General features: G+C 42.7%; 2 protein-coding genes across 5 annotated transcripts in view; one reads left to right on the top strand and one right to left on the bottom strand.

The window, feature by feature from the left end:
• Positions 1-26,968, top strand: part of LOC310863201 (uncharacterized protein) — a 322,397-nt gene that overhangs the window by 140,325 nt on the left and 155,104 nt on the right. The window lies entirely within an intron of this gene.
• The window catches only part of LOC310863175 (relaxin receptor 1-like), a 121,898-nt gene continuing 107,089 nt past the window's right edge, over positions 12,160-26,968 (bottom strand). For 2 of the 4 annotated variants that reach the window (XM_083771342.1, XM_083771345.1), the window contains 5 exons: positions 23,801-23,946; positions 21,990-22,085; positions 15,795-15,963; positions 12,928-13,146; positions 12,160-12,676 (listed from right to left, as the gene is read on the bottom strand). In XM_083771342.1, coding sequence (XP_083627468.1) covers positions 12,447-12,676; positions 12,928-13,146; positions 15,795-15,963; positions 21,990-22,085; positions 23,801-23,946 — 860 coding nt within the window. In that variant the 3' untranslated portion in view covers positions 12,160-12,446. Of the gene's footprint in view, positions 12,714-12,927; positions 13,147-15,794; positions 15,964-21,989; positions 22,086-23,800; positions 23,947-26,968 lie in introns of all 4 variants that reach the window. The other 2 variants (XM_083771343.1, XM_083771344.1) reach the window with 2 other exon arrangements.

Genomic DNA, 26,968 nt, shown 5'->3' with positions numbered 1-26,968 from the left:
TTCCCCAAAGGTAGCTCCCTCAGAGGAGGGAGTTATGGCCAAATATCACAATGCGACAATATCATTATGCTTACAATATTAAGAATTCTGTTTTAAGTTAATAGTAGTGGTAAAATGTAAACTATATTTTTGGGGTAGTTAATCATTCAGTCTATCCACTATTGAGAGTATGTTCTCTCTTTAATTACAGCAGCAGTATTTATTTTAGAAGCTTAAGTCCTTGTATCAGTAAGTCTTGAATAGATTAGTAAAGATAATGAGATATACAGAAGGGGGCTGTAATGCAACTATTAAGGATGCAAACTGCCTTAATACCCCATGAAGAAGAAGGATCAGTAAATCTGTGATCCACATAAGGGGTCTAGAGACAAAAAGCCAGACTGTCTATTAAGCCAGGCTTGCTGATCCCGGCTCGCCAAATCCACCAATTCTGAGCCTCGCTTGGCTTTAGTGGAACGGAATAAACCAGGCTGTAAAGATAAGGATTTAAAAAGCCTGGCTTTGGCCTAAATCCTGGATTAGTTAATCCAAGTTTCGTGAAATAGGCCCCAGGAAGCCATCTGCCTTGCTGAGATTACTATAATTAACAGACAACATCACACTGATAAGCAACAGCATGCGTGCGCATCACGGCAGCAGAAGAACACCACCTCTCATAAGATGCAAAGGAAAAGTTCTAACTGCATTCACGTGTAAAAAATGCACCATCAAACTTTCAGATGCTGTTTTTATCCCAGTGTGGAGGAAGAATGATTAGGATTTGTATTGTGATCTCTCGCCCTTGAACTATATTAATCCCTGGTTTCTGTTGTGTTTGAACAATAATAGCAATTCAAAACAGTTGTCCTCAAAACCTCACCTCATAACCATGTGTAACCATTTCTTAAAAGGTGACTGCAGCCATGGAAAAGTTTGGGCATATTTCTTCTTGCACAGCAAGAAGCATCTTTCCTGGCTCATGTTATGCATAATGTCATTGTGCCTTCTTGTTATCTGGCTTTGTTTCCCTTGTTTCATTCTCTGCAAATGTTCGGGAGCTGCACGTACAAAAATATAATTGAAGCCCACTTGCTCATAACCAATTTTAGCATAATTAAGGTCCACCATCTGCTACAATTTGCATGCCCCATATACAGTACAGCCAGTCAATTGTTTTCCTTGTATTTGTGTTCAGAGAACCTGGCCAGTTTCTACTTCATCTAGGAGGAGTTTTCTTGAAAACTTTGAATATTTCTGTAAACATTTTAACAAAATAAATCTTGTATGGCGATCCCTGGCACAAAATATGTTCAGATAGCGGCCTGCGGCCAAATATATTATTAATTTAGCCTTGACATGAAAACATTTGAGGATCACTGTAGGCCGGCAGAGACAAGAAAGAGAGACACCATATCTTAGCCTTCACCCCACACAATACAATAAAAAATATTTCCATCTTTTTTTTTTCCCACAGTACTATTGAAAAAGATAGGCAGACAAAGTCCAAACAAAGAGGTAGGAGCGTACACTAAAAGTGAGGAAGTGCTGCTGACCACGGCCCAGGGAGACAAAACTTGTAAAGGAAGGAGAGGTCGCACTGCACAATGCAAAAAAAACTTTTATTAAAGACCAGACAAAGACAAACACCCTACTCCAAACCCTAACCGCATGCCGAAGCTACGGGAGAGTCTTATCCGGCCACGTATGTCAGACTATTGGTAGGCCTATGTCGGACTAATGTACAGTATATGCACCCAGAGAAGGCGTGCACGGAGGACACACATATTTAAAAGCAGGTAGCACATATGGCTTGTAGCTCGTGCAAAGCGGTTGTACTTTTAAAGGATGCAAAAAATGCAAAATTTGGCATCGACCGGGTTAACAGTGCCGGAGATTAGCGGACGCACGCACACACGGACGGAGTGCAAACCATACTCTCTCCCCATGCCTTCGGCCTGGTGGAGACAATAATAACATATAATATAATGTAATATAATAAATGACCATGGCCGTTGGCCGGCTGCCTTATTGCTCTACGATAGCATTATAATTAGCATATTAGTAGTGTAGCGCTGGCCGGGAGGCGGACCCGGAACCTCATATCAGTAAGCAGCGTACGTTACTGTGAGATGGAGGATGACTGATTTAAGCAGTCACACCTGGCCTGGAGTCAAACTCGAACTGGACTCAGAGTAGAGCTGGGTGTGGCTGCAGCTGGAGAACCCACCAACAAGCCACCATCGTTACCCCAATGGTGAGCCTCCTCCCAGCCTGTCCAAGCAGCCCCTGCAGCAGCCTAAGCCTAGAGCCACCTCTGCCAACCTGGTCAGCAGCCCATGCCTCTGGTCTCCGGGAATGACCAATGTTGTTTGAGGGGCTTTAATATTTTAGGTATAGCAACCCTGTTTCAGAGTCTGTTGTTGTTTATATTAGGAATGGTAACCCTGTGTCAGAGTCCGGTGTTAAGATAAGATATATTTTATATGCTTGGTATGGGGGGAGTAGGTTTCGGCCCAGCCTCAGTTTAACGAGGGGGGTATGTGAGATGGAGGACTGATTTAGGCAGTCACACCTGGCCTCTAGAACTGGACTCTGGGTGTGGCTGCGCACCTGTTGTGCATGGACTTGATCAAAGCACAACAGGATCAGTCATCTCAACAAACACTCAAGAGAGAGCCTCTGTCCGGACAGTGGAGAGCTATCGGCTCTCCTGTGTAAAATGTCATATGTTGTGTTATGCCTTTGCACATGGAGGAATAAAACAGTCAACTTAAGAAAGTGTTGTGTCCTTCCTTGCCCCGGGTGGTCACTAGTTGGTCACAGTTACCAATCGGCTAAAGAGCCATGGCCCGACATGTAGTAAAGCCACCTACTACTACTACTACTACGTACATAGTACTACTACAGTAATACTATGTTATTTTGATATTAAATAAAGTAAGACAACATTACAAATACTTTTTTTTTTATCCAACAGCCAGCCTCCCCTCTGCTGCACCTCGCAATAAACACAACACACGAGATAGGCCTACAGATTGTTGCCTGATTTGTGCTTCTTATCACGGTACAAAATTGTGTCAGAGCTGATCTACAAGCTGACAACGCGTCTGATCCGTGTTGTCTTGACTTGTGGTGTTGTACATCCCATAATATTATCTGCACAACACCATCATGCAATGAAAATAATATCAGGCTTTGCTGTGCAGTGCCATTAGATATATTCAGGGGGGGAACACGGTTGTATGTCGGAGCATAAATTGGTCGTTAGATTGATTGCAGCTGCTACGAGACAGATCGCTAAACATTTAATCTGCTGCTAGTTTAGCCAGAGAAATGACTATCCAATTTAAGAGGATATTATATGGATATGCTGAAAACAGGGCATTTAAAGATGAATAATGACAGCAAACTGCCTGGTCTGAGTGCATGGTCTCTCATCGATCAATGCAAACTGCAATGCTGTTGTGTATGGGAAGCCGTTTAGGCCATAAATGCATAGTCAACTCGCACATACATGTATGCTTCTCTTGCACATACATATATATTGGTACTTCACTTGCACATACATGCATATTTCACATACATACATACTTCACTTGCACATACATACATTTAGGTACTTCACTTGCACATACATACATACTTCACTTGTACATACATACATACTTCATTCACACATATATAAATACTTCATTCGCATTTTGCACATACATACATACTTCATTTGCACATACATACATACTTCACTTGCACATACATACATACTTCACTTGTACATACATACATACTGCATTCGCACATATATAAATACTTCACTTGCACATACATACATACTTCATTCACACATATATAAATACTTCATTCGCACGTGTGTGTGTGTGTGTGTGTGTGTGTGTGTGTGTGAGAGAGAGTATGAATGTATATGCACAAAAGTATATAACAGGAAGGCAATTCCTGGAACAGGAAGCTTGCAAGATGGTACATTTTTACCCCTAAAGTGATGACTGCATGTAACCTGTTAATTAATACTATGGTTTATTAATAATAATAATACTAGTAATTATTATTATTGCTATATACACGTGGTACCTTTTTACCCCTAATGTGATGCCTGGAATCAGCTGCGCTATCATGTGACAAAAGCCTTGAGCCTTACCGACAGAACTCGGGGAGAAAGAAAATACCTCGGGACGTTTGTTATGGTGCTGGTGTTGTGTTTATGCTACTTTAGTTTGCAAACTCTGGCTTTGTCTTAAGAATTGCACTACACTTACAATCTGAATCAGTGTTTGAGCTTCTGACAACAATGTCATGGTTTGATAACTGAGCCAATTATATAAAGACGGATATTCTTCATCATCATCATCATCATCACAGCAGCATTTTTTTTTCGATGGCAATAATAAAGTTACAAATATTTAATCACATAGCGCTAAACAGCCAACGGCTTGAGTGTAGTTATTTAGAAGTCTGACATTTCTCTCACGGCTAGCTGTATCTAGCCCTGGCCCAGGGCTTACAGCGAGTCTCTCTCTGTGAGAGAGAGACTCGCTGTAAGCCCTGGACCAGGGCTAGCTGTATCATTCTCTGTAGTGCACTCGATGCATCTCAATAAACTTTGGAAAAAAATAATAACAAAGTCTCTATTGCCATTTAAGACATTGATTTGCAAATAAAAATAAAAATAAAAATAAAATCAAGTGGACAGTCTTCATTTTTGCATTACCTCCAGTTCAGCACTCAGCAATTACAGGCCTGTTCCTGACTGTTGCATTTCCATTAGCTTTTCATTTGAAATTCATTTGTTATGGCAAAAATGGTGTCCTGGCGAATTATGTGACCATCTTGCGAGCTTACTGTTCCAGGAATTGCCTTCCTGTTATATACATACTTTTGTGCATTATACATTCATACTCACACACACACACACACACACACACACACACACACACACACACACACGCAAGTGAAGTATGTATGTATGTGCAAGTGAAGTATGTATGTGCAAATGAAGTATGTATGTATGTGCGAATGAAGTATTTATATATGTGTGAATGAATGTATGTATGTGCAAGTGAAGTATTTAATATTTATATATGTGCGAATGCAGTATACGTATGTACAAGTGAAGTATGTATGTATGTGCAAGTGAAGTACCTAAATGTATGTATGTGCAAGTGAAGTATGCATGTATGTGTATGTGAGATATGCATGTATGTGCAAGTGAAGTACCAATATATATGTATGTGCAAGAGAAGTATACATGTATGTGCGAGTCGACTATGCATTTATGGCCTAAACGGCTTCCCATAGTTGTTTCATCAATCATCAGCTACACATGTTGGGTGCTTGCAATGCAAGGAATATAATTTCAGATGGCACCACAAGATGATCCATGTAATGACAGCCTACCAGGCAAGTTATGTAAACGTTTGAAAGCATCCTTTGAAAGCAACATTTTATAGCGATAATAGCATATTTTTGAGAATGTCAGTCACAGTCCAAAGTGCGTGCGTTTGTGTGTGTGATCAGTGGGCTGCTGCATGCCCCAGCTAGCAAGTCACGTCAACCTTAGGTGATGAAAGCCTTGGTGGAGAGTGATGAACGGGGCAGGGGATGGGTTTCAAGGAGGGAGGAGAAGGGGGAAAGGAGCTTTCTTGGGTTAGAGGCTGAATCTTAACGCAGTAGAAAGAAGACCTGTTTAACCTGTTTTGTGCCACTTTTCAGCTGCTCCAAGACCTGTTCATTCAGCTCTGATAACCAAGGAGCTGGTGAGGTCTGAAAGAGAGACGGCAGTGATGGTCAAACAGATGACATAGTGGAGAGGAAGGAGCAGGTTACAGTTTCAGTTGAGCGTGAGGGTAGGGAATTGCTGCAGTAAGGGAGAGACGTTTAAGGGCCTCACATTACGTTGAGTGGTAATAGTAGTTTGAGGGAGAGTGGAGAGAGAGACGGAAAAGGTTATGAAGTGGTAATCAGAGATATGTAGGGGCAGTATTGGGTATTATTACTTATTACCTTAATTTTAAAGTAATATATTGTATTACATATTACTTTTTTTAAATGCTCAAATTGAACAATTAAATTAGATTTGGAGTAGGCCTATATTTAAATGTAGCAACCAAAGTAAACCTCTTGTTAAACATCTTGGTCGCGATTGTTGACTTTAACTCAACAGCAACATGTTATGAAACATGAATACATGTAATCGCAGCATAATGCAGCATAGCAGTTCAGTAAAAAGGTATAAATAGTAGCAACCACAGATTAAATGATTTGTTCATGTACTGATTCATGACTCATAAAATGGTGACATCCAACATCTAATGACTAATAATTTATTTCGATTTTTACATCTCATATGTTTCAAAATATTTATATTATATACAGTAGGGCAGGCCCATATACAAAATAAAAACATTTCAATATATATTCAAACTCTGTTCCTTCCTACCCATTTGCTTCAAAATATAATCTTTCCATAATGTACAACATATTATATATTATTGAAAATCACACCTGTGTGAAGTGAGGGGCACTCTTACATCATCCCATTCCGGCCAATCACAATTTGCGTCCTCACCTTCGTCTTCAATGTTTGTGTTTACACAAACGCTCAAAGCTGGCCATTCATTGTTAATGGCATTCAATGTTTGTGTTAACACAATGTTTGTGTTTACACAAACCCTCAAAGCTGGACATAATGGCAAAAACATATGCCATATAGACCTATATTTTGGCTGGACCCTTCGAGCCGGCTGATACCAATCCATGCTGCTTATACTGATTGGATTGGATTGGCTGGGTTGACATCAGCCTTAGCCGTCACTAGGAGAGATCTGCTACTGATTGGATTGGTTGGGCTGATCCCAGATCTCTCCCAATCACTGGGAGAGATCTGCTACTGATTGGATTGGCTGGGCTGACCCCAGATCTCTCCCAGTCACTGGGAGAGATCTGCTACTGATTGGATTGGCTGGGCTGACCCCAGATCTCTCCCCGTCACTGGGAGATCTGCTACTGATTGGATTGGCTGGGCTGACCCCAGATCTCTCCCCGTCACTGGGAGATCTGCTACTGATTGGATTGGATTGGCTGGGCTGACCCCAGATCTCTCCCCGTCACTGGGAGAGATCTGCTACTGATTGGATTGGATTGGCTGGGCTGACCCCAGATCTCTCCCCGTCACTAGTAGAGATCTGCTTCCAACCAACCACATAGCATATGACCACCTGGACCTTCATATATTTCATGCAACATGGAACACAGACTGAGATTGTTTCATAAATTATGATAGTTATTATTCATATTAAAAAAGTGATTCTTATTTTTTCTACTGTGTGAGCTTTTTCGTTGACATTTTCCAGTCATTCAATATTGATTTCATCTACTGCAAAGGAATCAAAGTTGTGCCGAATTCCATCACAACAGAAGAAAGTCGAGAGAGAGAGAGAGAGAGAGAGAGAGAGAGAGAGAGAGAGAGAGAAAGCATCAACATTCTATTTGGATGTTAATTTGGTGTGAGATGAACTCGCTGTAGTCAAAATAAATGAATCAACAATATCTCACCAAGGACTCCTGCACCTACACTCCTGTCTTTCGTGAAGATTATCAATCATTGAAAGATGTTGCAGTGGAGATTTACCTGCCACTCTAGGGGTGTGAAGAAAAGTGTTCCAACAGACGACAATTGAGAGACGTACCCCTGTCCATCAAAGGCCTGTTCTCGTCACTTGATGTGTAACGGCAATAGGATGTGTAGGACCATGTCTTCGTCAACTTACTGACAGGGCTCTTTCTTTCCGCCAGGCCGTCACCTATCTGCATCTCTTTCTTTCTCTTTCACAACAATTAGTATGTACTGTACTGAAGGAGGAATATAGGCGGAGGAAGGAGGAGCTCTACCAAGTCTATGCAACACTGGACAACAACAACAGGAGCTAAACCAGAAGATCAAGGAGATCGAGGATGCTCATGTTAACCAGAAGCATGGCATGGGCTGGAAGCTCATCAATGACATCTCTGGCAGAAACTCCTCTCAGACTTCCAAGATCCGGGGAGAAAATGCAGAGGAACGGGTTGAAGCATGGTACCAGCACTTCAAAACACTCCTAGGTAACCCACCTGCAACCGAGGATGAGGATGTTCTGATAGCCCCTGTCTTCCATGACCTTCCCATTCCAGATGGACCATTCACCATGGATGAGTACCAGAAGGCCAAGGCTACGATCAAGTGTGGCAAGAGCTGTGGGGAGGATGGATTGACACCAGAGGTTCTGAAATACGTGCCCATAGACGAGGTGGTGCTAGATTTCATCAACAAAGCACACATGTCTGGAGAGCAGCCGGAGCTATGGCGCACAATGAACATCGTTCCAGTACCAAAGTCAGGTGACCTCACCAAGACGGACAACTACCGTGGCATCAGCCTGAGCTCACAAGTTGCCAAGACCGCTAACAGGATGATCCTCAATCGTCTTAGACCAATCTTAGACCCTCTACTGAGAAACTCACAGAACGGCTTCCGCCCGGAACGAACAAGGGGTAAGGGAGCGCAACCTGTCGGCGGTGATCACATTCATTGACTTCCAAAAGGCTTTCGACACCATCCACCGCGGGAAACTCATGAGAATTCTACGTGCCTACGGAGTACCAGAAAAGTTGGTCCAGATGATAGAGTCAAGCTACAGCCAGACTCGAGCCAAGGTCCAAACCTGCGACGGTGACACCAAAGAATTTGAAATTCTTGCAGGTGTCCTATACAGTCTGACACTCTTGCCCCTTTCCTGTTCGTTGTAGTGATGGACTATGCACTGAGACTTGCAATCAATGGCAGAGAGGAGGCGCTAGGGTTCACTCTGGTCCCGAGGAAGTCAAGGCGAGTACACCCCATCATGGTCACTGACATCGACTACGCAGACGACATCGCCCTAATCTCAGACACAGTCGAGAAAGGAACGGAGCTACTACTGGCAGTAGAAAAGGAGTGCCTCAAGCTCAATGCCAAGAAAACAAAGGTAATGACAGTTAACACCAAGGACAAAACCATTGCCACTGCAGACGGGACGGTGCTTGAGCAAGTCGAGGACTTCAAGTACCTCAGGGCCTGGACTGCCTCAACTGAACAGGATCTGAAGGTTCGGAGAGCACTTGCCTGGAAAGCCTTGCACGGGATGAGGAGAGTGTGGAAATCAGGCATGGGAGAAGACCTTAAGAGGCGGCTGTTCATAGCTACTGTGGAGTCAGTACTGCTGTATGGGGCCCTCACAGTGGACCCTCACAGTACAACAGGAAAAAGCCCTGGATGGAGTCTACACAAGAATGCTACGAATGGCACTAGGTGTCACATGGACGGACCGCATCAGAAATGGGGATCTACCACGCGTCACGGACAAAGTCAGAGAGAGAAGGATGAGGCTGGCAGGGCACTGCGTCAGGCACCCAGAACTTGAGGCAAGTAAATTGACCCTATGGGAGCCAACCCAGGGCAAAGCCAGGAGGGGAAAGAAGCGTACCACCTATGTAGACGTGCTGCAGCGCGAATTTGTGGAGGGCAGCGATCCAGGAATCCCGAGTTGGTGTTGGCTAGACCTCACTCTCGCAGCAAGAAGAAGAAGATGTACTGTACCTTATTTAGCACCTAAAGTTCTAATCAGGAACCACAGCAGAAATTGCATCTTGTTTGGCTGTCTTGTAACATTCATATTGCCTGCCCTATGGCATATACATTTTAGTAAATAAACTTCCTGGATTCGTTTGTCTTTTGTAGATTACTGAATGATCTATTCTATGTCAATAATTCAAAATCATTTAGTGTTTAGTTGAGTTTATGAGACTGATCTGTATTAAAGGACCACTTCACCACTTTTCAACCCATCTTGCATAAAATTGGTCCTCACTAATGTTCATGATAAAATGACACAAATTATTTTCTACTCAGTCTGTGTCTCATAGGAGGGATGCGGGCAGCTCAGAAACCCGTCCACCAGTGGCATCATCAATGGAATGGGGAATCGTTCTCACAATAATACAAATCTAAATATATATATTTTTTAATCTTGTTTAAAATAAATCTGCCTAACGCTGATGTCACTGGTGGACGGGTTCATGAACTGCCCACAGCCCTCCTATGAGTCACCGACTGTGTACAAATAATTGGTGGTATTTTATCAGTGAGGACCAATTATATGAAGACAGGTTGAAAAGTGGTGAAGTGGTTCTTTAACTGGTGATTTCATTCATATCAATTTGCAGCAATAATAATTAATTATAATTAATCACTCAATAACACAAATTAATCACTACTACTCGTGCCCAGCGTAAATAGACTTAAATGGTTTTGTTTCACACGACAGACAGAGAAACATCAATAATATATTAATATCATACAATTATGTATGACTCAAGAAGAGTCAGGTCAGTAATATTGTACGGTGTAACTTTCTTTTTTTGGCCTTTTCTAGGCTTTCTAAGAATTTTCAGGGGTTCTCAACGTTTTTGGCTGGGGACCCCGGAAATGCTTTGGCCATGTCTCAATATTGGTATTCAGAAGAGGAGAGAGCTTGCTCAGCAGCACGCCACGCTCTGATGATGTCTTTCTTGATTTGTTTTTTGGGGGGTGGGGGTGGGGCTGGGATGTCACATCTTCATAAGACCTCAATTAGGCATGAGGATTAAAGATGCAGTGGCATTATTTTGTAACTATTTCCGCTTCTCATTACTTATTGTGTGAGGATCTCTTGCTGGTGTATTATTTCTAGAGATGCACAATATAATCGGTAGCATATCGGAATCGGCCACATATGGGCCATAAACATGCCATATCAAACCCATCTAAAAAGAAAATCCTGATTATTTTCACCGATATTGATGACACAATAATAATGTGATCAATGGCTTTGCACTCGCAGAGCAGCCATTCGGCCTGTCTCTGTCTCTTAAGAGTGTCAGCTGTTGGTGGGGAGGGGCGCTCACCATCTTTCACTATCAAAACAAAAAAATAAGCAATGAGTTCAATATAAATATAATAATATAATATAAACAAACGTATTAGAGCCATGTACGGTAGCTTGATTTAGCACTGAATTGCAAAGTGTGATAGTAGTGATAATCTATGCAATCCACGCATCTTGTTTGGTAATTTGCCTTAATTACAGCAGCATTGTTATTCTGAAGCACAGCAAACAGACGGGTAGAGAAATTAGCACTTTGGGAGATGTTGGGGTGGGTGGGTGCTGGCACGTGGTGGGGTGGGGGGGTGCAAGTGGGTGGTGACAAAGACAAGTCAAAGTCAGTATTTTCAATAAGCTGTTGGATGTCGACAGACATGCAGCTTTTTAACAACTTAAACGTAGCTTATAATAATGGAAGAAATAAAACACCATTATGTAACAGTAATACGCAATGATCATCGTCTCTGTGGAATGAAGCACTTTGTACATGAAACTCTCTGGCATGAATGTCACACATTATTACAGAGATGGATAAGACTGAACAAACTCGCTGTTATTTGCAAAACGGTATATTTGAGGGCGGCGTATTTAATCTCATCTTGATCTCATCAGGATCAGTGTAGCTCGCAAACTACTACTACTACTACTACTAATAATAAATAATAATTATTAAATAATACAAGGCACTAAGGCCACAAATACAGTGTGCGGTTTTAGCCAATCATGATTCACCTGTCACCAACCATTCTTTTTTTTTCTCTCGGATATAGCATGTAGAAACATCTTAACATTGTTTTAACATTTTCGAGTCTGTGTCCGTAGGAGCTGCCCAATCCTAAATGTACACACAGTTAAGTCATTCCACTGCAGAAACGGTGAATGAAAGGTTTCTGCCGGAGTTCAAGCAGGCAGATCTGCTTCTGAATATTCTGCGCAGATCAGATCATCTTTTAAGTAAACCGCAATACGATGATTTTACTTGAAGAAGAGACCAATTTTTGGCTCAGGACCACTTCACTCGTTTTCAACCTATGTTCATATAATTGGTCCTAACAAATGCTCAATATATAATGGCACCATTTCTGTCTACTCTGTGTCTCAGATAAGGGCTGTGGATAATTCAGTCATGTAAGTGGGGTAAAACCCGCTCTTCACTCCAGGTGGCTTTTGTCCCGCTCACACATGTGCTGGTGTTGATTCCCCCACACCCCGCTCCTCCCCACTCAGCGCTCACCTTCGTTTCCTCGGTCCGAAGCAAGCTCTGACACATTTAAAACCCGCTCAGTGCTAAATTAAAAATCTCCCCGTTCCACTCCACACTCGTATCCTCTGTCTTGAAGACCTACTAGACAAAAATGGTACCATCTTTTAATAAGCAGGAGGAGCAAATATACGAAGATATGTTGAAAGTTGATAAAGCGGTCCGTTACATCCACCTCCAGACTGCACAGTGGGTGTTGGGGTTTCACCCTCCGCCATGCAGCCGCAGCGGGGGTCAGAGTCAGTGAGAGACGCTTAGCCGTACAGCGACTGCTGGCCGGAAGCTTTGCGTGACATCTCCGTGAAGATGGTGTTGGAGGTGATGCTCTTGCGGTTCTCCTTCTTGGACCAGAGGCTCCTCTGCCAGCGACAGAGCAGCACCTCCATCTGCTCCCTGAAGAAGGTGGTGGTCAGGCTGTACAGGATGGGGTTCAGGGCGCTGTTGATGGGCAGGATGAAGATCACCAACCAGCTGGAGATGGTGCCTGCATGGCAGGAGAACGGGGAGTGGTCACACTTTACCTGAGCAGGCAAATTCATACACGTAATTAACACTTAATCAATTATGAATGAACACTTCTGATGACTTATAAAAAGACGGTAGCCACATTAGCTTTAGGCGATTTTGCTTCTGGCAAATTTTGGGGTGAATTTTGGGGTCTTCAAAATAAAAGTCCCTGCTGTATCAGGAGGTAGCAGCAGCAGCAGCGTGTCTATGATATAATAGTGTACTCACCGGGGATCTCCACTTCCAGCAGTGAGAGCACTTTGACCAGGAATATGGGTATCCAGCAGAGGGCGTCAGAGAAGACAATGAAGAAGAACCTCTTGGCTATAGCTACGTCTCTGTGCAGCCTGCTCCTCACGTCTGTCACGTTCATGCCCGTCCTATAGATGGAGAAGAACATGCTGGAGTAGGACACCACGATCACCAGGAACGCCAGCAGGTTCAGGCCTGCACGCACGCGCACACGCGCACACACGCACACACACACACACACACACACACACACACACACACACACACACACACACACACACACACACACACACACACACACTTTTTGATTATTTGGATACAGTTCCAGACTAGTGTATATTTATGAATATCAGAATGCTCGCCTCAAAACAGTCGCCTGGGCACAATTCCAATAAAAAAAACATACTCCCTCCCCATGCCTTCAGCCTGGGGTGAACAATAATGAAATTCCCACAGCCATTTTCAATGCATTTTAATGGGGTCACGTAGGATAGAATATATGTGTGGTTCGGCTCGGCCCTCTCCGACGCGGTGGGAGGAATTTCTCTGAATAGTGGCCAAGAGTCAACTCTTCCTTCACACAGCACTGAACATACTGTATAGTTGCATTAGAAAATATGTTCACAGCTTTGTCACAATTTAAGACCACTGGGTGTATGCCATCCGGCCCAGTGCCCTCTCTCACTGTGGATTTCGCTCTGGCAAGCTCACTGGCTGTGAATGGACCATCATTGATGTGCAGGTTCGAGGAATGCTGATTTATTCTCCTCAGCTCCAATCCGCTGTTGTTCCTTTGGAAGTGGTTGAACCAGGTCGTCACCCTCTCTCCAGGGCTGTGTCGCTCAACCCGCCCCTCATTAGTCTTCTTCCGCCCAGTCGTCTCGATGATGACCCTCCAGGCCTCCCCATATAGCTTTTCACCTTGCGCTGCCTGCACTCTTGTTGTTGCATTCTAAGGATAGCGTGATCTGGAGTGTCTTCCGTTGAGCACAGGGGGAGTCCAATTATTTTCTGGGCTGTGCATTTGACACCGGAGAGCTATCTAGTCTACTGCTGAACAGCTGGCATCAAAGTATTTTGATGTTTTAGATTTTGTCTGCACCATTCTGCCAATTAGCTTAGAGTTGACTCATCTCAACAAGCAAAGCAACTGCAGTCTAGGGGATGAAACCTGTTTCAAGTTTTTACAAGTGTGTGGTTTTAAAACATGATTTTTAACATTAACAAAAGAAACATCCACAGTGCAACTCAATAAATAAACACAATCAATCTAAACCTATAATCTTCAGTTTCAAACACTAACCTATCCAACATAATATTAAAGTCCTAATCTTATCTACCTATTAATAATCTACACAAATTGTACTTTTACAACCGCACACCAATGATTATATAGTTTGACAGCTAAATCAAGCTCAACCATTCTGTTTACTGACCAATATAGACCATTACCACAGACTACAGTACATGCCCTCAGAATACAATTCTGCTTTGTCCGGACAGGATCTGTAGGTCTGGAGGGCACTTGGAATGCCTTGCACGGGATGAGGAGTGTGTGGACATCTGAATGAATAGTGACTAAACAAGAATGCCACGAATGGCAGTTATGGCACCACAAATGGACCTCAATGGGTTTCGTGTGTCACAGACAAGGTGAGGTCAGGCAGCCGGAACTGGCAGCGAGCAAACTGGCACTGTTGGAGCCAAGCCAAGGCACAGCTAGGAGGGCAAAGAGGCTCGCCACCTACATATACACGCTGCGGCACCACAGTGGAGTCAATAGACTGCAGTGCCTGCAGATCCTGCTGACAAGAAGTGTGGAGGGCAGCAGGTCCCGAGTCGGTATTGGCTACTCCGCACTCTCGCATTGCATGTTAAAATGGTGTGAGTGCCACAGATCCCTAACGATTCAGACAGCTGGTGCTAGTTTGTTTGTGCACAAGGTGCAGTGGTATATGATCAGAGCAGATTCCAGACAGGTACTGTAGGTACAGTATTCCTGGGACATGCAGGGACAGAATGAAGATGCCAGTAGACATCTCAGCAAGCCAATGATGAGTGCAGCTGCTTATCAAGCATCCTTGGATAGTTTGTCTTATCCCCTGTGTCTGTTTGGTGTGCCTGGTGGTTTGAAGAATATTATATTTATTCAGTGTGGTGCTGTCCTATCAAATAAACTTCTTATCTTGATAACTGAGAATCTGTATTCTTTCTTGTTTTTTAAACCAAGTAGCTTCAGTAGTATTTTAAAAGCCCCATGGAATGTTTTTGCATTGTCTGATGTGAATAAGACTTTATTAAGCCTTCATTACTCATGTAAAACTATTGACTTATTCAATGTTTGTAGTAAGTAAGTTAAAATGGTGGTGGATCTCATGCCTGAGATGGTTGCCCCTGCTGTATTGCCTTAAAGATAGACCCGATTGTGACTGTGAGTGAACACGCACGCACGCACGGGCAGCATAAGGTCAAAGCTCCACCCACTGTGTTGCGTTGCGTTTGGCATCAAAACATTAACCAGGGTGAATTATGAGGTTGGATGCTGCCATCGAACACAAGGCAACGTCGGCAGTGGAGCATCATTCATTGATTAAAAAGGGAACATTCTCTGCATTGACGCCTGGTGGCTGCAGTGGAGCATTCAAGAGGGAGGCAGACTTTTGGTCAGGAAAGGTCTGCAGTGGTGGTTCTCCAAGTGGAGTGCAGGGACACTTACAGGTCTGTAAGGGCTCTCTGCAAGTGTACAAACCAATGGACCCCTCGGGGGTCCTTGGAATTAACATGATGATGATTAATGACTGTTAACATTGAAGCAATGATGGATTTGTATCAATTCAAATTACCCAGGAATATTCCTATGGAGTAACCCTTGGCAATAGGCTTCTCTTCTCGGGCGGAGTGCAGGGGAAAGCACACCCCGTTGCGTCCGTAGTAGTTCCCAAACAGGTCCTCGTTCAGGAGGGGTACGACAGCAATGATGAAGCCCGCCACCCAGATGGAGAGCAGGACAATCTGATAGGAGGATAACAGTAAACTGTTTAGCTCTGGTGGAAGAGGAAAGAGAGCCATATGATAATAGTAGCAATGGTATGTCAACACGCCACTGAGTAGTGGTAGTATAATCTATCTATCTATCTATCTATCTATCTATCTATCTATCTATCTATCTATCTATCTATCTATCTATCTATCTATCTATCTATCTATCTATCTATCTATCTATCTAATGTAAGGGTGGTTCTGGTGTTACAATTAAAAATTATTAACAACACAACTTTGACCATTCATCCATCAAATACCTCAGTAGGTCAGTTTACGTTTTCTTTTTAAACCTGCTATCTGCTGCTATCTGCTGACACCGGTTCACTCAACATCCTCATCCTCCTTGACCTCAGTGCCGCCTTCGACACCATTCACCACTCCATACTCATCTCACGCCTCAAATCCACCCTTGGAATCACTGGCACTGCCCTCTCCTGGTTCCAATCATATCTCACTGACAGACAGCATTTTATTTCCATCAATAACTGCCAATCACTCACGTCACCTGTCACCCACGGCGTCCCCCAAGGTTCAGTACTTGGTCCCCTTCTCTTCATCCTCTACATGCTCCCCCTTGGCCAGATACTCCGCACTCATGGTCTCCGCTTCCACTGCTATACCGATGACACTCAACTGTATCTCCCTGCCAAAACCATCACCGCCATCACCCACTCCACTCTCACCTCCTGCCTGACTGACATCAAAACATGGATGCAAACAAACTTCCTAAAACTCAACTGAAATAAATCTGAAATCCTCATCATTGGCCCTGACTCACTCACCCGCTCCTCCCATGACTTCTCCCTCACCATTGATGGCTCCACTGTCACCCCCTCCACCCGAGTCCGCAACCTTGGTGTCATCCTTGACCCCACCCTCTCCTTCCAGCCCCATGTCAACCAGATCACCAAAACCGCCTTTTTCCACCTCCGTAACATTGCCCGCCTTCGTCCCATGCTATCCCACACGGCCGCTGAAACACTCATTCATGCCTTCATCACATCCAGACTCGACTACTGCAATAGCCTCCTGTATGGCGTCACCACCAAGGTCCTCAAAAAACTACAATATGTTCAAAATTCCGCCGCCCGCCTACTCACCAGAACCAGATCCAGGGACCACATCACACCCATCCTCTGCGAACTCCACTGGCTCCCAGTCAAGTCCAGAATTGAATTCAAAATACTCACCATCACCTACAAAACCCTCAACAACCAGGCCCCCCTCTACCTCTCTGAACTCATCAACCGCCATGTCCCCTCCCGCTCCTTCAGGTCAAGCACTGCCAACCAACTGGAACCCCACAGATCCAACAAACGGACATAGGGAGACAGGGCCTTCGCAGTGGCTGCCCCTTCTCTTTGGAACTCACTCCCAACCCACATCAGAGCTGCCCCCACCTTCGAAATGTTCAAAAGCACACTCAAAACCCACCTTTTCAAACTGGCTTTCCCTACATAACCCCCCCCCCCACACACACACAAACCCTTCTTGTTTGCCCCTCTTTTGATTTTTATTCCTAGTTTTTAACCTTTTTTTTTAAAATAAATATATCGTCCGGCCCTATACGTCCTAGCAAATTGTGCCTGATCTGCTGGGACCAGAGTACGTGGTGTGTATATGTATGACTAGCTCTCAATGATGACGTAAGAAATATGGTCATTTGTGTAATCTGGTCCCAGCAAACCAGGCACAAATCTGCTGTTTTATTTTCATACGCATCAAATGGCGGGTTGGCTGTCACGGTTTTTGGCGCAAAGTAACCACAGTATACCGCTAATCAACTTACAACTACATACTCTATATAGTATATGTATATGTATACGTATGTCTTACGTCATCATTTAGAGCTAGTCATACGCATACTATATACATAATCAGTAAAATAAAATAGCAAATTGTGCCTGATCTGCTGGGACCAGAGTACGTGGTGTGTATATGTATGACTAGCTCTCAATGATGACGTATAAGGCCTAAAAAAAAATAACTTTGGTTTCCGATTGGCTGTCATTTTTGGGCTGAGTAGGTAGGGAATTTTTTTTTTTTTTTTTTTTTTTTTTTTTTTCGTGGGAAAGTTGGGTAGCAAGGAATTTATTTTATTTATTTTATTTTTTCGTGGGAAGGATGGGTAGAGAGGATTTTTTTTAAACTTTTTTTTTTCCTACGGCAATGATGGATAGGCTTCTTTTTTAATAACTTCAATATTTGCCTGAAATACCATATTTTAAATAATGAATGGTTCAAGTACACATAACACTACGTCTACATGCCTACAGCTAAACATTTGAAAACTTTGAGTAGAATGTCCACACACTGGTTGAATACTTAATACGCATGTTTCATGATAAATTATTTTTATGTGATGTATTCCCATGCTTTTTGTTCTTGCTTAATGTAAATCGCTCTGGATTAAGAGCGTCTGATAAATGCCTAAATTGTAAATTGTACTGTCTTACAGTAACTAGAAGGCTCTGACAGTAATGAAATGCACAGTCACGTCAAACTGCTGCCCCTCCTCCTGCCTGCAACTCAGTTCATTTGAACTGTGGAATCATGGCAGGTCTAAGACTACATTTGCAAGCCCCCTATTTTATTTAGTTGCGCCTGTGTTTTGGGGTGGCATGAATCTTTCATGCTTGTAAACATTGTGAAATCACGTGTACTTCATTTATTGGCCATCCAGTTTTAGGTAACGGTGGTGTCAGCAACAACCCACCTAACGTAAAACAACCTCTGCTTTCCAGCTCATGTTTTGACATAAAAAGTTAGAACGTGTTGCTGGCATCAACATAGCTATAGTGCTAGTTATTAAAAGACAAAAACATAGCTAACGTTAGCCCCATATATGATATGTGCCCTCTCCTCTCCCTACGCCCATTCATGTTTTGACATAAAAAGTTAGAACGTGTTGCTGGCATCAACATAGCTATAGTGCTAGTTATTAAAAGACAAAAACATAGCTAACGTTAGCCCCATATGTGCCCTCTCCTCTCCCTACGCTCATTCTGTAGCTCCGAGCACATATATGGGGCTAAGCTAACGTTAGCTAACGTTCTGACGGGGTAGAAGCATGAGCCGAATGGGTTTCCTCCTCCTCGCATCTCAGGGCTATAGATACCGAAAGTCAAACATGCCCAGCACGCACCCAGCCTGGGCGCCTAGAGGCTCCAGGGTGGGGGGGGAGAGTATGTCGGCTGAGATGATAGTCCATTTATCCGCTCGGTCGTGTCTCCCTTCTGCGGACTTAAACCGACACCGGCACGGTTTCACCTCCTTAATTATGTCTTCAAATGTTTTTGTACTCAATCGTATGATCTGTGGCGGTGCTTTGCACGGGCAGTGGACAGTCACAGACACCGTGCACAGGTCCATGCTGTATGTTGTCACTGTTGTGTTGTGCGTCTCCTCGCGATGACGCATTCCAAAACATTTGCGCACGTGATATTTTAGACGAAAGAAAACTTTATTTTGACTTCGCGCATCCCAATGGTCTCATCAAAGATAATTTTAATTTTAATAAAGACCTTTTGGGTCTTACTCGGTCGCATTCTGAGCTTCTTTTTTTTTTCTTCTTTTTTTCCACCAAATGCCAATAAAATAATATTTAATAGAGTCGGTCGGCAACCGGAAACCAAAGTTTTTTTTTATTAGGCCTAAGAAATATGGTCATTTGTGTAATCTGGTCCCAGCAAACCAGGCACAAATCTGCTGTTTTATTTGCATACGCATCAAATGGCGGGTTGGCTGTCACGGTTTTTGGCGCAAAGTAACCACAGTATACCGCTAATCAACTTACAACTACATACTCTATATAGTATATGTATATGTATACGTATGTCTTACGTCATCATTTAGAGTTAGTCATACGTATGTATAATCAGTAAAATAAAATAGCAAATTGTGCCTGATCTGCTGGGACCAGAGTACGTGGTGTGTATATGTATGACTAGCTCTCAATGATGACGTAAGAAATATGGTCATTTATGTAATCTGGTCCCAGCAAACCAGGCACAAATCTGCTGTTTTATTCGCATACGCATCAAATGGCGGGTCGGCTGGCACAGTTTTTGGCGCAAAGTAACCACAGTATACCGCTAATCAACTTACAACTACATACTCTATATAGTATATGTATACGTATGTCTCACGTCATCATTTAGCACTAGTCATACGTATACTATATACATAATAAAATAAAATAGCAAATGTGCCTGATTTGCTGGGACCAGAGTACATGTTGTGTATATATATGACTATATATTATTTCCATTGAAATAATTCAAAATGAAATCAGGATATTAGAAAGAGTAGAACACGTATGTATACATGTAAAAGATAAAGATCTATATCACTGTATTGTATTACTGCTTGTTTTTTAATGTCGTTGCCTTATTTTATCTGTTCTTATCTTTGTACCACTGCCTTCTCCTGATTTAGTATTAATATCACTATAGTCCAAGATGAAATAAATTTAAAACAATTGACAATTTACAATAAATAATAAAATAATTATACTGTATAATATATTTTAATTCAGTTTATATACCTTTTATTTCATCACATATCAATGATCAAAGGGATCTAGAATATATCTACATCGATAAAACTGTATTTCTTATATAGATAGAAACTTGAACCATACTTAATAATACTAGGTGTTTATATGCATAAAGTAGGTAGGTAGCAAATAGTTACACCTAATAATTATACATTTCAAACGTTCCTTCACAGATATACTGAGATTTGACAGTTTACAGCGGTCGAAAGTACTTGCGCGCTCTGCTTGCGCACTAGTTGGCCATTTATGGCCTACTAGTGTGCAACAAGCAAGTATGCACTCGACAGAGTGCAGTTCTAGTTAATATTATTATTAAACCATGTGGGAAGGTCATATTCCATCACTGGTAAACATAATGGTAACATTTCACCTACAGAGCATGGTACCCCAGACTAATATCAAAGTACCGGTAAGTGCACACTATTCTAAGCTTTGTAGTTTGCCAGAGAAGATTGTAGGTTTACGACGAAAAACCAAAAATACACAGGCAAGATACAGCTTCTCTAGCAATTATTTTTTACCACTTACCACTTTACCACAAATTTAGCATTTTGTGTGTCTCAGCTGGTCCCTATTTTGGTCTAGTGGGAGGACTTGTCGCTGCCGGTACACATTAAGTCATCAGCCTCTATATTTTCCCCTGACAGAGAGGAGCTTCACCGCGAGGATGTAACAAATGCAGAGGAACTGTCTGGCCTAGTTCTTCTCCCTGCTGTTCAGGTGACCGGACCAACCAGTACTGTAGACTGGAGTATACCGTAAGTGCAGATACAGAGGTCGCTCTTCCCTCCCCTACCGCCCGATGCGTAGCATTCCAGGGGATGAATGGCTAGTGGACAGCCCACAGCCTGGCATTTGGTGCAATTCGAGTCTGCTGGTACTTGGCTATTAATAAATTAACTTATGAGTAATGTCGTAACATATTGTGATATAATATTAATCACAATATTTAAAATAAATTACGTTCCAAATGTTCACTTTATTGTTATTGTTATGACGTGCTCAGACAAAAGTATGCTTAGGCTAATTTGTCCTAGATTTGTCCGTCCTAAGACTGGGAGGTCAGGGTTCGATACCCGGCCGGGACATAGCAAAGTTAAAATTAAAACAATGCCTCCCTGCTTGACATCAAGGGTTGGATTGGGGGCAAGTCCCTATGATATACTAACGTCATGTCCGGGTGTACTTGTACATCAAGCTGACTCACGCTAAGGAAACAGGAGATAGGCTTCTGCCCTATGGACCTCAGGGCTCGGCAAGACTTACTTATGCTTGTGTGAGGCTGTGAGCCACTTTAGCTTCTTGGTGCTTGGAGTTGGGCTGCAGCACTGGTCGACTAAAGCTAAGCTAGCTAAGTTAAGCTAAATGGCAGGGTGCTCAATATTGAGATATTTTTGTTAATACGACAATATTGTTGCATCCCTACAGCATGACTCACCACAGTCTGTGGTTTGCTGGGACGGAGGTTGCTGAAGGGAAAGACGATGACCAGAAACTTCTCCAAGGTCAGGTAGGTCAGGAGGAGCACGGACACCTGCAGTGGCAGGGAAAGTACTCACATGTTTTTTACTTAAGTAAAAGTATCGATACTGCAATGTAGAAATAAAAGTAAAATGACCAGAATTGTACTTGAGTAAAAGTATTGGTATCGATCACTTTAAGTACCAAAAGTTAAAGTAATAATTATGAAGAATGTCCCATTTCAAGTTTTCAAATGTATAAAAACCTTTTGGAAATTGCATATCTACAAGCTCACAATGCATTGTGAGCTTGTAGATTGGCTATTTTCAAATGGCCTAAATGTATAGGGCTGAAGTGGTTGATGTATGTATTACTTTGTAATAATAATAAAAATCTACAAAGTAACAAAGTAACTAAGTTTTCAAATAAATGTAGTGGATTAAAAGTACAATGTTTGGATCCGAGATGTAGTGTAGTAGATGTAAAAGTATTGGAAATACTCAAGGAAGTACAAATACCTCAAAATTGTACTTACGTACATTACTTAAATACAGTTACTTTCCAACACTGGACAGTGGAACATACACAACATACCTATACCGTTACCGTCAGGCAGAAACCTCTTAACTCCATATTCTAACTTTTGTTAGAATTCTGATAGAAGTCTGTCTTGCAATATTGGCAATTATTTTCTCTCATAAATTAATGCACTACTTGATCATACTGTGAAGCGAATTTGTATCCCGAAAATGCACAGTCTTGGACATAATGAGGTTTCCGCCCGGCAGAGACGGGCTACACTGGGGACAGAATATCTCCGCTCCGTTTGCGGAGGTTACGCAGCCCCATGCCTTGCCTTCAAGTTCAGAGGGAAAAATAAATAAATACAGAACTCCCCGCAGGACGGACGCATTTTCGGTGCAGCCTGAGCCACCTATAGCTGCTTCCGCTCCGCTCCGCCCACGGTACGGTTCCGTTCCGTCCCCAGTGTAGGCTGGCCCTTACAAAATGTAGCCAAGAGGACTCGGAGGAGTACATTTTGTACACAGAGTTCAATGTATTCTTACACACAGGATGGAACAGCTGCAGTAGAATGGATTGTGCTACATACAAGAGTTTTTTATTTATTTACCGCAGTGGTAACTACCTGTCAGTGGGGAGTGTTGCTTGGGAGGAGGAGTAGGACTAAGGCCCTATACGTCCTGAATATCAACGTCCTAATACATCCTAATACTGGGTGGTCAAATTATGACAGGCAATTCCTGCTGTCAAAATACGACACTTTGTTTGAAATAGACACTTATGCTTTCCATGGTGTGATTTGGAGTCCTAAGGATGAATACAAAATGAATATCAACATCTTAAAACCAAAATGTTGAATTGTGGGTTTGAGCTCACATGCCCCTTTGATGTAAATCAAAAGGGCGAGTGTTGGGGGGGGGGGGGGGGGGACTACCTGTGAGTGGGGGGAGTGTTGGCTGATGAATGAATATCAACATCCTAATACATCCTAATACTGGGGGGTCAAATTATGACAGGCAATCCCTGCTGACACCCCAGTAAAAAAAAAACACTTTGTTTGAAATAGACACTCATGCTTTCCACGGTGTGATTTGGGGTCCTAAGGATGAATACAAAATGAATATCAACATCTTAAAACCAAAACCTCTAATTGCTCCTGATGTGCAGGTTGGTGCCTTGCATGGTTTCCCCCTCCATCGGTGTGTGAATGGGTGAATGTAATCTATGTAAAGCACCTTGGATAAAGACGCTATATGCACCATTTACCTCAGAGGAGAGCATGGCGAGAAAGCCGATGGTTCTGCATTCCACGCTTTCCATCCAGACCAGAGCGTTCCTGTTGTACTGTCCCCGGAACTTCACGTCAGACATGCCCAGAAATAACAGGTACACGCCCATCAAACAGTCTGCACCTGGAACAATAGAACAGACCACACCCCCATCAGACAGTCTGCACCTGGAACAATAGAACAGACCACACCCCCATCAGACAGTCTGCACCTGGAACAATAGAACAGACCACACCCCCATCAGACAGTCTGCACCTGGAACAATAGAACAGGTACACGCCCATCAGACAGTCTGCACCTGGAACAATAGAACAGACCACACCCCCATTAGACAGTCTGCACCTGGAACAATAGAACAGACCACACCCCCATTAGACAGTCTGCACCTGGAACAATAGAACAGACCACACCCCCATTAGACAGTCTGCACCTGGAACAATAGAACAGACCACACCACCATCAGACAGTCTGCACCTGGAACAATAGAACAGACCACACCCCCATCAGACAGTCTGCACCTGGAACAATAGAACAGACCACACCCCCATCAGACAGTCTGCACCTGGAACAATAGAACAGACCACACCCCCATCAGACAGTCTGCACCTGGAACAATAGAACAGACCACACCCCCATTAGACAGTCTGCACCTGGAACAATAGAACAGACCACACCCCCATTAGACAGTCTGCACCTGGAACAATAGAACAGACCACACCCGCACGTCTTTTTATTTTGGCTCAACGCACATTGCAGAGGCATATGAACTGATTTTGCTGCTCATAAATGATATAGCCGGAATTACGTTGAACAGCAAATAGTGGATGGCTCTTAACCCTTGGCCTACAATTCACGGAAAAACCGGAATTAATCGAAAAATCTAAACCTCCCGTTAACGGAAAAAACTGAATGACAATCAATATCAGTTATCGCGGGGTCAAAAGAGCAAAAATTAATATTTTTTCGCTAATATCACTAATGTTGGATGTAATTTATCAAAAAACGGCCGAAATCCGCGTGATCGTGCGCTATCGTGCACGCGCGCCGTCTCTATGTGCGTCGCTGTCAAAAATGTGATATTTTGCGATCTTTTGGGGTTGATTTGAGGTTACTTTGACTTAGTTATGAAAAATATAGCATTAGCTTAGCAATCCGGACCAGCCAAGCTATTGACTAGGGTCAAAATACTACAGGATGTTGTTGATCGTTGAACCGGAAGTGACTTAGGAAGATCCGTCTATTTTAGCCAAAATCAGCATAATGGTGCTTTCCCGCCATCTGGTGGCGATTCGAGAGAATACATTTGCAATGAATGAAAAAAAAGAAAACATCTCTTCAATCCACCAGATCTTTCTTGTATGTTAAAACGATGAATTAAAAATATGCCAATTTGTTACCCAAACAAAAAAATTGGGACTGGCAGTCCAAGGGTTAAAAGAGCTGTTTTTTGTTAGTTTTTTTTAACCTTTATTTAACCAGTAAAAACACATTGAGACTGCGTCTCTTTTACAAGTGGGAACTAGCCAAGAGGCAGAAATAAAATTACACTTCCATACTACATCGTCAATGTTACATTTTGGAACGGCAAATAAAACCATAATACACCTCAAAGTACCTATGAATAAATACATACAACACATCACCAAAGTACTAATTATTTTGTAGCAGGGCAAAATACACAATATACAAAAACTGAACAGACATAATAAATAGCTAGGCATGAACATAGGCTAGTACATATCCAAACATGTGCAGATGTTGGACTGTACATCTAAGGTGATCCTTTTGAAACTTCTCAAGGGAACTTTCAAAGCCAAAACAATTTTTAGTCTGGACTGTAGATCGTTCCACGACCAAGGGCCAAAGAAGGCCAGACATTTTCCTCCCCTCGGATTTGAATGCTGAATGCTCCAAGCATTTGACCTGAGGTTGAGACAATTTTGGACCAAGTCGAATTTGGATGAAATGTAAGACGGCAGGTCACCCAGAATGGCTTTATAAATGTTTTGGTTGTTTTGGGTTGTTTTGAGAAGCTGCTTGATTTGTCGGGGGAGATTGAAGTTCCATAAACTGGTCATGCCAGTCAGGGCACTCCATGCAAGTGCCTTCCTCACTTTCAGATCCTGCTCGGCGGTTCGTGCAAAACTAATTAGCAAATACCTCAAAAATACATTGAGGCTCATGCACGTATCCCCATTGGAGAACCACTGTGCTACAAGATTGTTTCACAAGAACAATCACTTTAAACTTAGTTCCCGTCCTTTCAAATTCTCTAGACTAGAGATATAAATCACATTTCTGACTTTGGTGGGTAAGTATAGGATTAGAAGGATAAAATATTGGAGTGGCCAGAGGATGGGATGCAAAATATTGTGTGTGTGTGTGTGTGCATGCATGCTAATTTTACTTTCATTAGGTGTTACCATAAAGGATTTCTGTGATTGAATTGTCAAAGTCCATAGCTCAGAAAGGGGAATCTCCGGGGACACGTGTGTATCATGCTGATATCTGTTGTGATGTATTGCGTGATGTAGAGAAGGGATTCTCAACCCATGGGTCGCGACCCCTCGGGGGTTTGACAGCCACAAATGTTGAGAACCCCTGATGTAGAGTCTGCCTAGAAGGCATATCGTCAAAACTAGACAGTGGCAAGCCTCAATCATGACATACTGTCCAGTGCTTAATTTATTAATGTGCTGGAGCTCATGAACCCGTCAGTTTCAGGTCACATAAAATTATGTATTTCACAATCAGAAAATTCATAAGGATGTAGCAATAGAAGAACACAATTATTAATCTCTCTCCCTCCTCTCTTTTTTTTCTCAATGTATTTTTATTGAGGCTCTGAAATTTCACAGCTGAACAATCATAGGAAACAACCACAATACGGACATTACAATGCACAGACAAAAAACTAAATACAAACTAAACAAGACCAAATGAGTACACCACAGTCTTGACATGATTGTGCATTACAGGTCACCAGAGTCTTTGTTATTCACTTCCCTAACCCATTTTTCACCCCTGTGTCAATTATCTAATGTGATCCTGGGCTCTACACACCCTCCGCCAACCTAGTCCCCATATATGAGGGACATGGGGAGAGCAACGGACTTGAACTCATGCTTCCTTCATGCCTGAGTGT

The sequence above is a fragment of the Protomyctophum parallelum genome, assembly GCF_964188405.1.
Source record: "Protomyctophum parallelum genome assembly, chromosome: 1".
Taxonomy (NCBI): Eukaryota; Metazoa; Chordata; class Actinopteri; order Myctophiformes; family Myctophidae; genus Protomyctophum; species Protomyctophum parallelum.
Note: the sequence above shows the minus strand (reverse complement) of the source record. Positions and strands in the feature narration are given on the sequence as shown.